The 15,056-nt window shown below is 41.5% G+C and overlaps 1 protein-coding gene across 2 annotated transcripts in view; it reads right to left on the reverse strand.

Annotated features, from left to right (window-relative positions):
- LOC122815112 (zinc finger protein 260-like) overlaps positions 1 to 15,056 on the reverse strand; it is a 743,919-nt gene that overhangs the window by 482,787 nt on the left and 246,076 nt on the right. For both annotated transcript variants that reach the window (XM_044087356.1, XM_044087357.1), the window contains exon 2: positions 4,800 to 4,926. In XM_044087356.1, coding sequence (XP_043943291.1) covers positions 4,800 to 4,926 — 127 coding nt within the window. The remainder of the gene's footprint in view (positions 1 to 4,799; positions 4,927 to 15,056) is intronic.

A 15,056-nucleotide genomic window follows, 5' to 3' on the forward strand; every position in this document is an offset into this window, starting at 1 on the left:
ATCCCCTTTGGTAAAAACTCTGTACCCATGAACTACAACATAGGCAGTAGCATACTTAACACCGAAAGTGTGATAAGAGACCTTGGGACACAGGTGGACAGTAGTCTTTCCTTTGATAATCACATTGCCACAGTAGTCAGGAAATCCTTCTAAGTGGCACACCTCATCACAAAAGGTTTCTCATCCAGAAAAAAAGAGGTCATTGTTCCCCTCTACTCATCACTCATTAGACCCATTATAGAGTACAACGCCCCTTTTGGTATGTACCTCACAAGACATCTACAACAACTGGAAAGGTCACAGAAATACCTCATAAAGAGGATTACCTGCCTCAAACAGATGCCCTATGCAGACAGTCTCAAAAAACTCCAGCTTTACTCTGTCACATATCACTTACTCAGAGGTGATCTCTGCCTAACATACAAAACTATGTCAAACCCAGAGCTGTTGGACATGCTCCACTTAAAGAAATCCCAAACCCTCCGAGCTACATGCTTTTGGGACCTAAATCTAGTCACCACAATAAACAGAACATGCGGGAGGGATAGATTCCTGTCCCAGAGACTTCCCATACTCTGGAATAAACTACCTATCTATATCAAACAAAGCTCCTCATTAGCACTCAAGAAAAATCTTGAAGATTGGATGGGAAATAGGAAATTCACCCCGGAGATCACCTCTGTGGCTCTGCTCGACAGTGGCACAGGAAAATAATTTTCTTGAGTGGCAAAAGCCAGGGTACCTTTTGGGCTGGGCTTGTATAGGCCCCAGGGCCAATAGCCTAGTACCTACCTATGAACCTATGGGCAGAAGGGATCATAGGTAGTAAACCTGTGCCAGCCTTTCCCAGGTGTGTGTCTCTGCGTGTGTGTCTCTGCGTGTGTCTCTGTGTGTGTCTCTGCGTGTGTGTCTCTGCGTGTGTGTCTCTGCGTGTGTGTCTCTGCGTGTGTGTCTCTGCGTGTGTGTCTCTGCGTGTGTGTCTCTGCGTGTGTGGCTGTGTGTGTGTGTCTCTGCGTGTGTGTGGCTGTGTGTGTGGCTGTGTGTGTGGCTGTGTGTGTGGCTGTGTGTGTGTGTGACTCAAACCTCAAACAGTCTGTGTGTGTCAGCAACTTGGACAGGGACACAAAGCACTGGTTGGACAGAGAAGGTGCTGGAGGGTCTTGGCTTGGCCACTCAGCTGAGATCTCAACTCTTATAGCTGTGCCAGTGGGGAGTCTTATTGGGGATCTGGAGAGAGAAGGAGAAACCAGCCCTGAACTATCTGTGGTCTCTCTCAAGGAAAACTGCACAAGACGCAGAGTGCTGCATCTGGAAATACTGTGTGTGTAACTTGTCATCCTCCCAATGTATACACCCCCCACTGGTGCTAGTGGTGAGGATTGAGGCTCATTGATTACTGTTTCCAGTGGTGGGGTATCACACAGGTGCAGCATCACAAAGTTAGAGATTCAAACACCTTCTAGGTCAAGAATGGTCTCTGAAAAAGAAGTACTGCACAACACAAAAGAAATGTAGATTCTCAGAATTCCAAGCTAAATGCCATATCTTTACTGTTGCTAAGTCCATATGAGTGGTTTAAATCAATGCACAGCTTGTCAGCAGTTGTAACCACTCACCAGGGGATACAAGTACTTAAAGAAGTTTCTCAATGAAGAAAGCCCCACAGATGTAGCACTGGTACCTGCATGGCCTTGAATGAAAGAGGAAGCAAAACCCACAGTAAGTGCCAATTGCACTGATGAAATGCAGTCAGAGAAAGCAGCTGGCTCAGATGAAGTCATGGCAGACACTACCAAGATGTTGTATGCAATAGTGGAAAAATGGCTCTTAAGGGTACTCATTACAGTACTGAGACAGAACTGGGGGCATACTACAGACAACTGTACAATAAGCATTTTAGTGCCAGTGTACAAAGAACAAAGGACATATTCAAAGCTCCAGGTAGTTTGGAGAAATCAAATCCCTGCAGCACTGCATGAAAGGGCAGGATAAGCAAGCACACAGAATAGTATAAAGAACAACAGGGCAAGAACAGTCTGAATTCAGATTAGGATGCAGTACAACTGACCCAATCTCTGCAGTGAGACAGATAACTATAAAGAGTTAATTATAAGACAAAAATAAAGTGTATGATGAAAAAGTTTCAATAACGGCAACTACTTTCAACCAAGGATTGTTTTTGTTTGTTAGGGAAAATTCTGTTCTTAGTTGGTGTTTCTTTAATAGCAGTTTATTTTAAGGAGAGAATAAATTCTTCAAATTGTGGTGATATTTTTCCTGGCTACTGCAATAATTATCCAAGTTAAATAAAAAAGCCTTTTTTGGATTGATCTCTAACACACTGAATAATATTAGTTCTTTTGTAAGCATAAAATAATCAGAGCATAATGCTTTGAGAAAATCTTCAACCTTTTCCCAATATTCAGATGACATAGGACAGTCAAAAACACACACAACCAATTAGCATTACAATATCTGTTCCAACATTTAACTTTAGAATCTTTCGGAAACTTGGCAATTATATTAAGAGTAAAAAAAAAAAATTATGAATGAATTTCTAAGTGAATAATTTCCACTACAAAAATCAGGATGTTTCTGAAATAGACTGAAGAAATCCTTTGTTTTGTTGAATTAAAGAAATCTGGTATATATATACACATATATATATACACATATATATATACACACACACACATATCTATATATATATATCTATATATATATATATATATATATATATATATATATATATATATATATATATATATATATTTTTTTTGCAATGAAATTCCAGAACTTGCCATTCAAATTAATATCTGTTGCTAATACTGCATGTAATTTAGAGATCAGATCAATTTGCTTGTCTATCTAATTATCAATTTTGGACTCTCCTTACCCAAAGAATTAGATATACAGGAGACCTTAGTTTGAATTAAATTACTAACTAATTGTAAATGAGATGAACCATTAGAATTATTATGTTCTAGACACAAAGGCTCAACAGATTTAATTTCAACTCCATCAAACACTGATAACAGAAAGAGCACTGTCTTTCCCATTTATGAAGTATATGAATTGCTATATTATTTATAACATTTTTATCTAAAGAAAATGGGATGGAGGGATTCAAACCAAAACTTTCAGTTTAAAATTTGATTTATATAATATGATTATCAAAAGGGTAAACAGTAATTTGAATACAATTACAGATAAATATCCAAACGGGATTATAAGAGTTATGACTATTAAAATTAAAAATTTGTAATTTATTCATATTAAGCAGATAAAGTAAGGATTTCCAATTCATGACATTAACTGCTTTAAGTATTATTGTTTTTGCATAAGTTTCTATACTCTGGTAATTAATGCCTCCAACCTTCCAAGGTCGAAAATGATGAATAAACTCAATCTTGGTTTATTTGGAAACCATAAAAAAAGTCTATTAATAACTTAAGTGGAATTTACAAGATATTGGATTATATATATTTTCTGGAAATATCTTAATTAACTAACCTACCTTCAAATGGAATAACAATTTGTTCCAAGAGGTGATTACATTAGTTATTGAAAATAATTTTTCATAGTTAAAATTTAAAGTTTCTTCAGTAGCTTTTAAAATATTAATTCCTAAAAAGTAAAACAGAAGATTCTTTACCAATTAGCTGAATATCTGAGTTTAACAATTACTAATAAGTTAATTAATTATATTTTGAAGTATTAAATGATTAAAAGTAAAGATTAGAAATTCATTCAAAATGTATAACCAATTTCAGATCTTTAAGTGTATCACTGGAATGTTAATAAAATATCATCAGCAAACATGTTTTGAATAGTTCTTGATTAATTCTCAAACCCTTAATAATTGGATTAGGATTAATTAAAATTTCAAAAATGTTAATACCTAACTCAAATAAAAAAAAAAAGAAAGAGGGCAAAATATATCCATTTCTTAATATCTAGCTGTTGAAATATTTTTTTTCTCATATACATAAAAATATTATTAATAAATGGGACTTTTGACAAATTATAAATATTATACTGTAAAATGTTGGATACAATTATCCACATCATATTATTAGTGATCGTTATTGGATAATCTACAACATTAAGTTTCTTATTTATTAAAACTAAATGAAAATCTTTCCAATTTGCCCTATAAGAATCATCTAAACAAACTGTTAGCACTTTACAAAAAAGTTTACATAAGTGTCATTGTCAGGGAATCTCAGACCTATTTTATTCTAAGGTATTACAAGATGCAAATGTGCTATCCTAGATTTTTTTGGACACCATATAAATGTCCAATAGTTCATTTTTGATAATATTTTCTTTATCGGGTAAGAGTGTCACAGTTTGAATTGCATACAATATTTTAGGAAGCAAAATCATTTTAATATGATATAACCCATATCAAATGTATAATGCATTCCAAATAGTGATACAAAATTTATTTCATTAAAATTTTTTCTAAAAAAATTTCTATTTTGACATTATGTTATCTGTAATTAAGATTCCTAAATACATTTATTAACCACATAAGCCCACTAGGAACCAATACTCTTTGCAGGGATGACCCATGAGCACTAAGATTCAAATCCTGAACTACAGGATATAGCTTGTCTGCAGCTCTATAAGTAGCTCTTTCAACATCTTCCTTACTTACTGATACCATACACTCATAGTCCCGTATCTTTACTTCTTACATAGTTCTGATATGAGTCCTCCTCATCTACTGATACTATATACTCATAGTTCTGTACCATCACTTCCTGTTTACCCCCAATATGATTCGTTCTTACCTACTGACACCATATGCTCATAGTTCTGTACCATCACCTCCTTGTGCAGCTCTTTATCCTGCTCGCTCAATAGCTTCCACTCCTCCCTTGAAAAATCAATGGCAACATCTTCAAATCTTTCTGGAAACTGAAAGTACAAGGGATTTAATGTTTCTTGGTGTCTATATGCTGATGAATCTGAAAATTTATAACAATAAGTTAAAACCTGATCATCTTTATTAAACTTACCTCAATGTACTTCCATTTTGCCCTTAACAATTCTATTTACACCTACAGTTTAACTAAAATCCTGTAAATGTCACAGAAGTAACAGAAGAGAGCCATGTATGTCACCATGTTCTGAAGACACAAGCTGTATGTCTTGAACAAAACAGAATCTGCCACTTACACAACAAGGATGTAGCACTGCCCAGATGTACCAACACTACTGCACAGGTAAAATGACAAGTGCAAAATCTAGCAGTAAGCACTCCTGGAATATGTCTAAAGCACGGATTAGATTACACAATGGTATACAACAGCAAACGTTCCAAAGATCGAACTCTGTTATATCGACCCCAAAACGTCGAAAACTAAAACTAGCGAACAACCAGAACAGCAATTTTTTTCCCAGGGAAAAAAAAATTGCTGTTCCCAAAATAAATACAGAAATTAAAAAAAAAAAAAAACACACTAAACGCTATTTTAAGTGGGGGGCTTCGCCCCCCACAAACCCTACTTAAATATACCAACTCCGAGATCGCACTACAGTGCCGAAAACGGCAAAGTGACGGAAGCGGCCAAGCAACTTCTTTCCCAGGGAAAGAATTTGCTTATATGCTGCTTGGTCATTTCGCGTTTTTGACATTTGAAGTTCGACCAAGACACATTCGACAGAATGCGTCTTCGGTCTTCTGATAGGAATCCATGTGTGTAAATACCTAGTGAAATATGAAGTACAGTATATCTGTGTGCATTGTATTGTGGGAAATACAACCATCACAAACTATTCAACAGTAATAAAAGTATATGAAGAACAATCACTGAACAAGAAGTACACTGCCAACCATAACTGTATGGTGTTGTCATAGAAAAGTACAGTTGTGTATACCTACCATAAATGTAGATGTTAGAGTGTCTTCACTGTTGCAGTCATAACTGTAGGCTACTCCTGCCGGCAGGCAGCCCGAGGTCGGCCAGAATATCAAAGTCTGGGTCCGGCGTCGGCTGTATCAGCTAGTACTTTGACGTCAGAGCGCATGGGTATAAAGCTGACAGCCGACGCCATCTTCTCCAGCCTTTCTTGCCCCCTGATGTCAGAAGCCCCCATAAAACCAAAAGGTGTCCCAAGGGAAACACAAATACACCAGAAAGGTAGTGGAAAAGGAAACACAGAAAGCAAATAGAAACAAGAGGGGCCTGGAGGGAGGGAAACACCGACTGCAACAGTGAAGACACTCGAACATCTACATTTATGGTAGGTATACACAACTGTACTATGTTCTTCGTGTTTCACTGTTGCAGTCATAACTGTAGGGTAGAATCCCAAAGCTGAGAACACGGGAGGAGGTTATGAAGAAGGAGCAGCTAGAAGACCCTGCAGGACAGCAGAGGCAAAGCCTGCCCTAGACTTAGAGTACAAAGGGAGGTTATAGTGCTTGGAAAAAGTATGCACAGAGCTCCAAGTGGCAGCCTCCAGAATGTCCTTGGTAGGAACTCCTCTGAGAAAGGCTGCTGAAGTGGCAGCTGCTCTAGTAGAATGAGTCCTGACGGTACCTGGAATCTGCTTTCCATAAAGAGAATAACAATATCTTATTCCATGAGCAATCCATTTGGAAATAGTTTGCTTAGAAATAGCTTTACCTAGAGAACTGGAAGCAAATGAGATAAGCAATTGATCTGATTTTCTGAAACTTTTAGTTTTGTCCAGGTAAAAACGTAGTTGCCTGTGTACGTCCAATGAATGCAAAATCCTTTCCCCCTTATTTTGGGGTTTTGGAAAAAAGGTAGGAAGGTGAATAGTCTGATTTAGAGCCACTCTAGAAACTACCTTAGGCATAAAAGTAGGATTGGTCCTCAAGGAAACTCTGTCCTGATGGAAGATGAGGTATGGTTCCACGGCCATGAGGGCTTGTAACTCAGACACCCTTCTGGCAGAAGTCAAGGCCAACAAGATAGCTGTCTTCCAGGATAAGAACTTAATGTCCGCAGAGTCAGCAGGCTCAAAAGGAGGCAAAGTAAGCTTTTCCAAGACATAGTTGAGATCCCAAGGAGGAACAGGAGGAGATCTAGGAGGTCTTAAATTCTTAGCTCGTCTCAGAAACTGTCTTACCAGCTGGTGGGAGAAGATGGGAGGATCACAATTGAAATGCGCCGAAATAGCAGAAGCATGAATTTTGATGGAAGAAAAGGAAAGACCTTTAATCAAAAGGTCTCAGAGATAAAGTAAAATAGAAGAAATATCAGGTATTAAAGGATCAGAGCCACAGTCCTGCATCCAAATACAAAATCTTTTCCATTTAGAAGCATAAGATTTCCTTGTACTAGGACGCCTAGCTTCCAAAAGAATATCCAAAACTTGTTTAGGAAGAGAAGAAGGAATCAATTGCCTTTGATGAGTCAAGCTGCCAGGCAGACAGTCTTGATTTGAGAGTGAAATACCTGACCCTGATGCTGGGACAGTAGAGAATGGGTCAGAGGGAGATTCCAAGGAGGTTCCAAGCAAAGGTGCAGTAGAGTAGGGTACCAAAACTGATGAGGCCAATTTGGAGCTATCAAAATGATCAGTCTGGGTTTGTCCAGCTTTATCTTTAGCAATACCCGAGGAAGAGGAGGGAAGGCGTATCCCGAGAGATCCCTCCAGCTGAAGGACAGGGCATCCACTTTCCAAGCTGTCTTGTGGAAGGACCTGGTGCAAAAGAGAGGCAACTGATGGTTGAGATGGGATGCAAACAGATCTATCTGAGGACAGCCCCAAACTGCAGTTATCTTGATGAATAAGTTGGGGTCCAACATCCATTCGTGTGGATCCAAAATGTTTCTGCTTAGGTTGTCTGCTAAGAGATTTTGATTTCCTGGAATGAACTGTGCCTGAAGATCCAGATTCAAATTTAGGGCCGTGTCTCATAAGGTCATGGCAGGTCTGCAAAGGGGGTAAGAGTGAGAGCCCCCTTGCTTGTTTATGTACCACATGACTGTGGTATTGTCTGTTCGAATTAGCAGAGGTCCTGGCTTCAAAAGAGTCTGGAAGGCTAGAAGAGCATTTTGGACTGCTAACATTTCTTTCAAGTTGATGTGCCATAGAAGGTGTTTGTTTGTCCAAGAACCCTGTTGGCATTTGTCTAGAAAATGAGCTCCCCAAGCATAATCCGAGGCGTCCGTGGTTATGATCTGAGTAGGTTGAGGAAGACGAAAGGGCTTCCCTTCGTTCAAAACACACACCCTGGACCACCAAAGGAATTCCTTCTGGAGGCAGGGAATCAGTGGAATCATTGTATCCAGACTGTGGCAATGCTGAGACCATAAACTCTTTAGGTACCATTGAAGTTTCCTCATGTGAAGCCTCGCATTTGGAATCAACAGGTTGCAAGAGGCCATGTAGCCCAAAGCCTGCAGGAATTTCCTTGCAGTGAGCTGAGTCAATGTTGCCAAGGTCTTGAAGATTGAAGCCAGCTGTAACTGTTTTTCTGGAGTAAGGAAGGCCATCTGTAAACTTGTGTCTAAAAGAGCTCCCAAGAAGGTCATTCGCTGAGAAGGAATCAAATGTGACTTTTTTGTGTTCACTGAGAATCCCAGTAGTAGGAGAAGACGTTGAACAAAATGCAGGTGTTGAAGCAGAAGGTCTTTGCTGTCTGCCTGAATTAGACAGTCGTCCAGATAGGGGTAAATCTGAATCCCCTGAAGTCTGCAGTAAGCTACTACTGGAGCCAGGCATTTGGTAAAACTCTGGGCAGTAGATAAGCCAAATGGCAGTACAGAGAATTGGAAGTGTCTCGAGCCTGCCTTGAATCTGAGGTACTTTCTGCATTGTTGCCTTATGGGGACGTGTAAGTACGCCTCTTAAGTCCAATGTTACCATCCAAGCATCCTCTGAGAGCATTGGAAGAAGTTGCTGAAGTGTAAGCATCTTGAATTTTGGAATTTCCAAAAAAGTGTTTAATATTGAAAGGTCCAGAATAGGTCTCCAGGAGTTTTGTTTTCTTGGGACCAGAAAAAGTCTTGAGTAAAAACCTTTCCCCACCTCTAGAGGTGGAACAGGTTCTATGGCTCTTGAGGCTAATAAAGCGTCCACTTGATTTAAGGCCTCTGTCCATTGATGTTTTGGCAGATCTGGCCAGCCGGAAGGCCTTGGCAGAGTGTGAAAGTGGAATTTGTAGCCTTTCAAAATCACGTCTAACACCCATTTGTCCTGGGTAATGTGAGTCCAATTTTGGTAAAAAAGAGAAAGTTTTCCTCAGAGAGGGGCATCCAGGAAAGGAGGACCAGAAGCCCAACAGAGGGAGTCATTGGGTCTGCTTTCTTTGGGTTTGAGGTCTGTCTTCTCCCCTTCTAGGTGAAGAAGCAGTCCACTGTCTAGATCTGTAAGAGGCCTGAGCCTGCGCCCGACCTCTCGAGCGTCTATATCTTCCCCTTTGAGGCCTGTCAGAAGTAGGAAAAGACCAATTTTTGGAAGGCCAATTTCTGGAAAATCTGGGAGGCTGCACTTGCAAGAAATCTTTTACAGTCTGCATAGACTTGGCTTTTTCTTCCATCTTTTTAATAACCTCCTCAGCCTTAGATCCAAATAAGACATCATGCTGAACAGCAGCATCTAGCAATTTAGCCTTAACTTGTTCAGGTAAATTCTGCTCACGAAGCCAAGCATGTCTCCTGATAACAGTGCCAGAGGCAGCCGCCATGCAAGTAGCCTCTAAGGCATGAAAACCACAATGTAAACTATGTTTGCTAACTTGTTCAGTTGCATGCAACACATCCCATAATTCCTTGTCCTCAGCACATGCAGGAAAGGTAGAAAGCCTCTGTTTTAAAACAGATAAAAGAAACTGTTGATACTTAAACATGTGAAACTGGCAATTTAAAGCTCTAATAGAAAGGGTAGCTGAAGTATAAACCTTTTTGCCCCACCTGTCAAAGGCACGAGAATCCTTTTCAGAGGGGATAGGATTCTTAGAGGAGGTGGCCTTAGCAGCCTTGGAACCCTGAGAAATAGTTTCAGGATCAGCAGAAGGGTTCTTAAATAAGAACTGATGGGAATCAGAGACCCTGTAAAATCTATCGGGCTTAGAAGGAGCAGGCGGCATGGAATCAGGATTCAAGTTAGCTTCAGAGAAGGCATCATCCACAATGTCAAGTACAGGAGGAATAGCCAAAGGCCTGTGCTGAGGGAGAAGAAATTCCCTAAGCCTCTTTTTGGAAGCAGAATAATCCTGACCTTCCCAATGAAAATGCTCCCTCATCTCATGTAAGATTTTCCCAAAAGAGAAACCTTCAGGGGGGGAGGCAGAGGGAACAGAATCCTCTGCATCCGAATCCTCATAAGGAGGAAAAGAGTAATCCTGATCAGAGGAAGAAACAGAAGATACAGAAGCCTGATCAGAGGAATCATAAGGGATATCCTGTCTAGGCCTTTTCTCAGGAGGAGGGTGAGAACCCCTAATCATAGTTAATAAATCCTCAGCCATCCGTAGTAATTGCTTCTGAGTCTTAGGAGCTGAATCCGAAGATGCTTGAGCAGAAAGTCTGGGTTTAACAGGAGTCTTTGTGGAAATAGTAATGTGTGAAGGCCTGAAGACCCCCTCAGAAGCCGGTACCTGCACAGCGGTTCCGGACCCATCTGAAGGAGCGACGTCCGAAGGTCCTGCAGCAGACAAATTACTAAGCCTAGATGGCTCCCCATGTGAGTCCGTGTCGGCCATCGGTTCTGAAGTGGCGGACGACAGGGGCTGCAAAAGCGCCTCACTGACGACCGCCGAACCCAAAGCTGGCTCCGGCTACAATTATCCTGTTTTGACCTCGGAGGCCTGTCCTTGTCTTTGCGTTTCTTCTGTAATCCGGTAGTCGGTAAAGTATCCGACAACATCCTATAATTAAATCGTCTACCGAAGTAATTCAAGGCCCAATCGTACCTACGCTTAATAGTGTGAGAATTAAACCTGGCACAGAACAGACCGCAAGAAACGTCGTGGTCAGGGCTTAAGCAAGGTAGATAGTAAGAGTGGAAATCTTTATGAGTTATTTGTTTTCCACACGATACACAATTATTAACTTTTTCTGACATCGGAGGAGCAAGAAAAAGGTTTCCCCAACGGGGTACTTAGCTTTGAGAAGAGAAGTAGAAAACTTCGGACCGACGACAATCACACCACGTTGTCTTGAAAACGCCAACCAACAACTAGCGAACTGCTTTGCACCGCACGGCAAGAAAGACTGGAGAAGATGGCGTCGGCTGTCAGCTTTATACCCATGCACTCTGACGTCAGGGTACTAGCTGATACAGCCGACGCCGGACCCAGACTTTGATATTCTGGCCGACCTCGGGCTGCCTGCCGGCAGGAGTACCCTACAGTTATGACTGCAACAGTGAAACACGAAGAACATCCTGCACTTCACTACAACTATACTCCCATGACTAGAAAGAAAAAAACATGATAAACAATTGGGTAGCCTGACTGCAAGGTGAATCAGCAAATGCCCTTTTTGTGTGCATGTTAATACAACACATTGTGCTGCTCAAAAAAACAGCAATTGGTCTAAAGACAGTAACAGCATAAAACTCTGCTCCACAAAGCTGACAAGTGTGACATGCAAAGTAGTGTATGCATGCACCCTATGAAGGTCAGATTTCAAAAGGATGAAGATCTGCGTCAGGAGAGTAGAAAACGCGTAAACATTATGTAATGTAATCAGCCAGCACAGGACAAGCTGTGATAAAAAGTAAGTTGCAAACAAGACATGCAATACAACTGCAAGCCAGAAAGAAAGCAACGACAAATGTTGTGTCAAAGAGAGCAATCAGCAAAGCACAATGGGAACTGTACTGCACAATGAATGCAAGTCAAGATTAGCAAAAGTCAAGAGGAGAATACAGACAATAACTGAATGCCCTTTAAGACAACATTTCCATTTCACAGCAGTGATAATAAGAAGTGGTAGAAAGTGCCAAAGTAATTGTCAACTAAACAACAGATATGGGGAATAAAACCAAGTTTGTATACTTTATATAGCCTGGCGCAGTGACACTGAGGGAATGAGTTCCGAGTGTGACCCAGGCAACCGAGGTTTAAGAAGTGATCCCAGCACTGGAACAGCCAGACAAGAAGGGGAATGTCCCATTCACCTGCCTGGGGGTGGTGAGGGCTGCATGCACAGTTGGTGAGATTTCCTTGGTGGAGACCAAGGAAGCTTCTACTCATGCTTTTTAGGGAATGGCCAGGACTGCTTGGGGGGAGCATCTCTTATGAAAGTGAAGGGGCACCCACCTTAGTTAACCCAGCCATGCCCCCTCCTTGGACCTAGTTGAAAGCATGGTAGGATAGGGCCATAAGTAGAAAAACCCTCAAAACTACCCATGATGCCCATCATGGGCCCTCCTCAGTCAACACTTGTCCACATGAGGTCACTCAGATCCACGCTGTACCTCCCAGCATAATATGTAATACCATATACTGCAGTAAAGGTGTCGGAAGTGAGACATGTGATCAAAAATAAAGTGATCTTTCTTATAATGTACAAAAGTTCAACATAAAGGCAGTTACAAACTGATGATGGTAAGGCCTAGTAGCAGCGTGTTTACACTTCAGTAGAGTCCCTCTCATTTATTTTAATGTTCACATTTCTACTGCTGCTATAGATCGTATCCACTACTGCTATAAGAAAGTACAGTTTTGTACCTACCATAAATGTAGATGTCCGAACAGGAATGCATCTGCAGTCCTTACAAATGGGTTGTCCTGTCGTCAGGCAGCCCTTCGGTCGGCCGGATTCCAAAGTCTGGGTCTGGCCTCGGCTGGTGTCGCACTTCACCCGATGTCATAGCTGCAGTTCTTCGGGTATAAAGGCATCAGCCAACGCCATTTTCCTCAGTGTTTCTTGCCCCAGATGCCAGTTGCCCTCTTGGATAGCTAAATTTTGGATAAATGCCAATGTTTCCAAATAGTAGAAGGCAAACACAAAAATAAGCATGTATGTACATATATACAAACAAATACACCATAAGAGATCCCCCCCCAGCTAGCTATTAGATGGGCAAATACCCTAGGAATACCACAGAGGGGAAGGAGGGTGGGTAATCCTGACTGCAGATGCATTCCTGTTCGGACATCTACATTTATGGTAGGTACAAAACTGTACTATGTCCTTCAAGGATGCATCTGCAGTCCTTACAAATGGGTAGAATACCATAGCCAAACTGGGGGAGGAGGAAGAAGAAATTATGGTGTAGTTAGGATCCCTTACAAAACAGCAGTGGCAAACCCTGCTCGGGATCTAGAGTATAAAGGTAAGTTATAATGCTTGGCAAATGTATGCACGGAGGTCCAAGTAGCAGCCTCTATAATGTCCTTGGTAGCCACTCCTCGTAAGAAAGCTGTGGTAGTGGCTGTAGCCCTTGTAGAATGAGGCCTTATGTTCTGTGGAGTTTGCTTTCCATGGTAGGAGTAACAGAATCTGATGCAATTTCCTATCCACTTGGAGATTGTCTGTTTTGAAATTGCTTTTCCTTCCCTTCCTGTTGCATATGCTACCAGAAGCTGGTCAGTTTTTCTATTGCTCTTGGTTCTGTCCAGGTAGTAACGCAACTGTCTATGTACATCCAAGGTATGCAGCAGTCTTTCCCCCCTGTTCTGTGGATTGGGGAAGAAGGTAGGTAGGTGGATAGCCTGGTTTAAAGACACTCTGGATACCACCTTAGGCATAAATGTAGGATTTGTTCTCATGGACACTATCTGGATGGAAGATTAGGAAGGGTTGTACTGCCATTAAAGCCTGTAGCTCAGAAACCCTTCTTGCTGAGGTAATTGCCAGCAGAAAAGCAGTTTTCCAGGATAGGTGTTGAAGATCTGCTGTTGCTGCTGGTTCGAAAGGGGGGAGTGTTAACTTTTCTAACACAAAGTTCAAGTCCCATGCTGACAATGGTGGTTTCCTAGGAGGTTTTACATTTTTAATTCCTCTCAGAAACTGCCTGAGTAGAGGATGCGAGAAGACAGGTGGATCGAAGCTGTATTCTGCAGAAATAGCTGATGCATGTATCTTGATGGAGGAATAGGACAGGCCTGTATGGAAAAGCTCTGCCAAATACTCCAGGATGTTGGCAATGTCTACCTTTGACACATCTTTTCCCCTTTCAGTACTCCAAATGAGAAACCTTTTCCATTTTCCTGCATAGTTCCTTCTTGTTGAAGGTCTGCGGGCCTCAAGGATAATGTCTTTAACCCTTTGGGATAAGTCTGGGTTAGTTGCTCTTATGTAATGTTCCAGGCAGTCAGCTGCAGAGTTTTCAGGTTTGGATGCAGGGTGTTGTAGCCGCTCTGAGTTAACAGCAAAGGAATCAGGGGTAGTGTCCACATTTGCCCCCGAGACATGCTCCTCAGTAATGGGTACCAATGTTGTCTTGGCCAGTCTGGAGCTATCAGAATGATCCTTGGACGTTCCTCTTTGATTTTCAATAGCACCTTGTGCATCAAAGGAAGAGGTGGGAACGCATATGCTGTCAGGCCTTTCCAACTGAAGGATAGAGAGTCCACCTTCCAAGCAAGTGGGTGGTACGTCCTTGTGCAGAATTTCTTGAGCTGGTGATTGAGTGGGGATGCGAATAGGTCTATTTGTGGCAGTCCCCATTTCCTTGTGATGACCTTGAAGATGTCCGGGTGTAGCATCCATTCGTGAGCATCCGAGGTAGTTCTGCTTAATATGTCTGCTAGGATGTTTTCTTTTCCCGGTACAAAAATTGCTTGTAACTGAATGTTGTAGCTCAGAGCCATATTCCATAGGTCCAGTGCCATCCGGCATAGAGGGTATGAATGAGTGCCTCCCTGTTTGTTGATGTACCACATGACTGTGGTGTTGTCTGTCCTTATCAACTGCCCTTCTTGGAGGAATGGTCTGAAATTCTGGATTGCTAGTTTTACTGCCAGAATTTCCTTTTGATTTATGTGCAGGTGCAGCTGATCTGGAGTCCATAAGCCATGTATGCACTTGTCCAGCATGTGGGCCCCCCAACCGAGGTCTGAGGCATCCGTTGTGATGGTTTGGCTTGGTTGAATGCTGTGGAAGGGCAAACCT

This window comes from Protopterus annectens, chromosome 11.part0 (genome assembly GCF_019279795.1).
Source record: "Protopterus annectens isolate FY-2018-M chromosome 11.part0, PAN1.0, whole genome shotgun sequence".
NCBI classification, from domain to species: Eukaryota; Metazoa; Chordata; order Ceratodontiformes; family Protopteridae; genus Protopterus; species Protopterus annectens.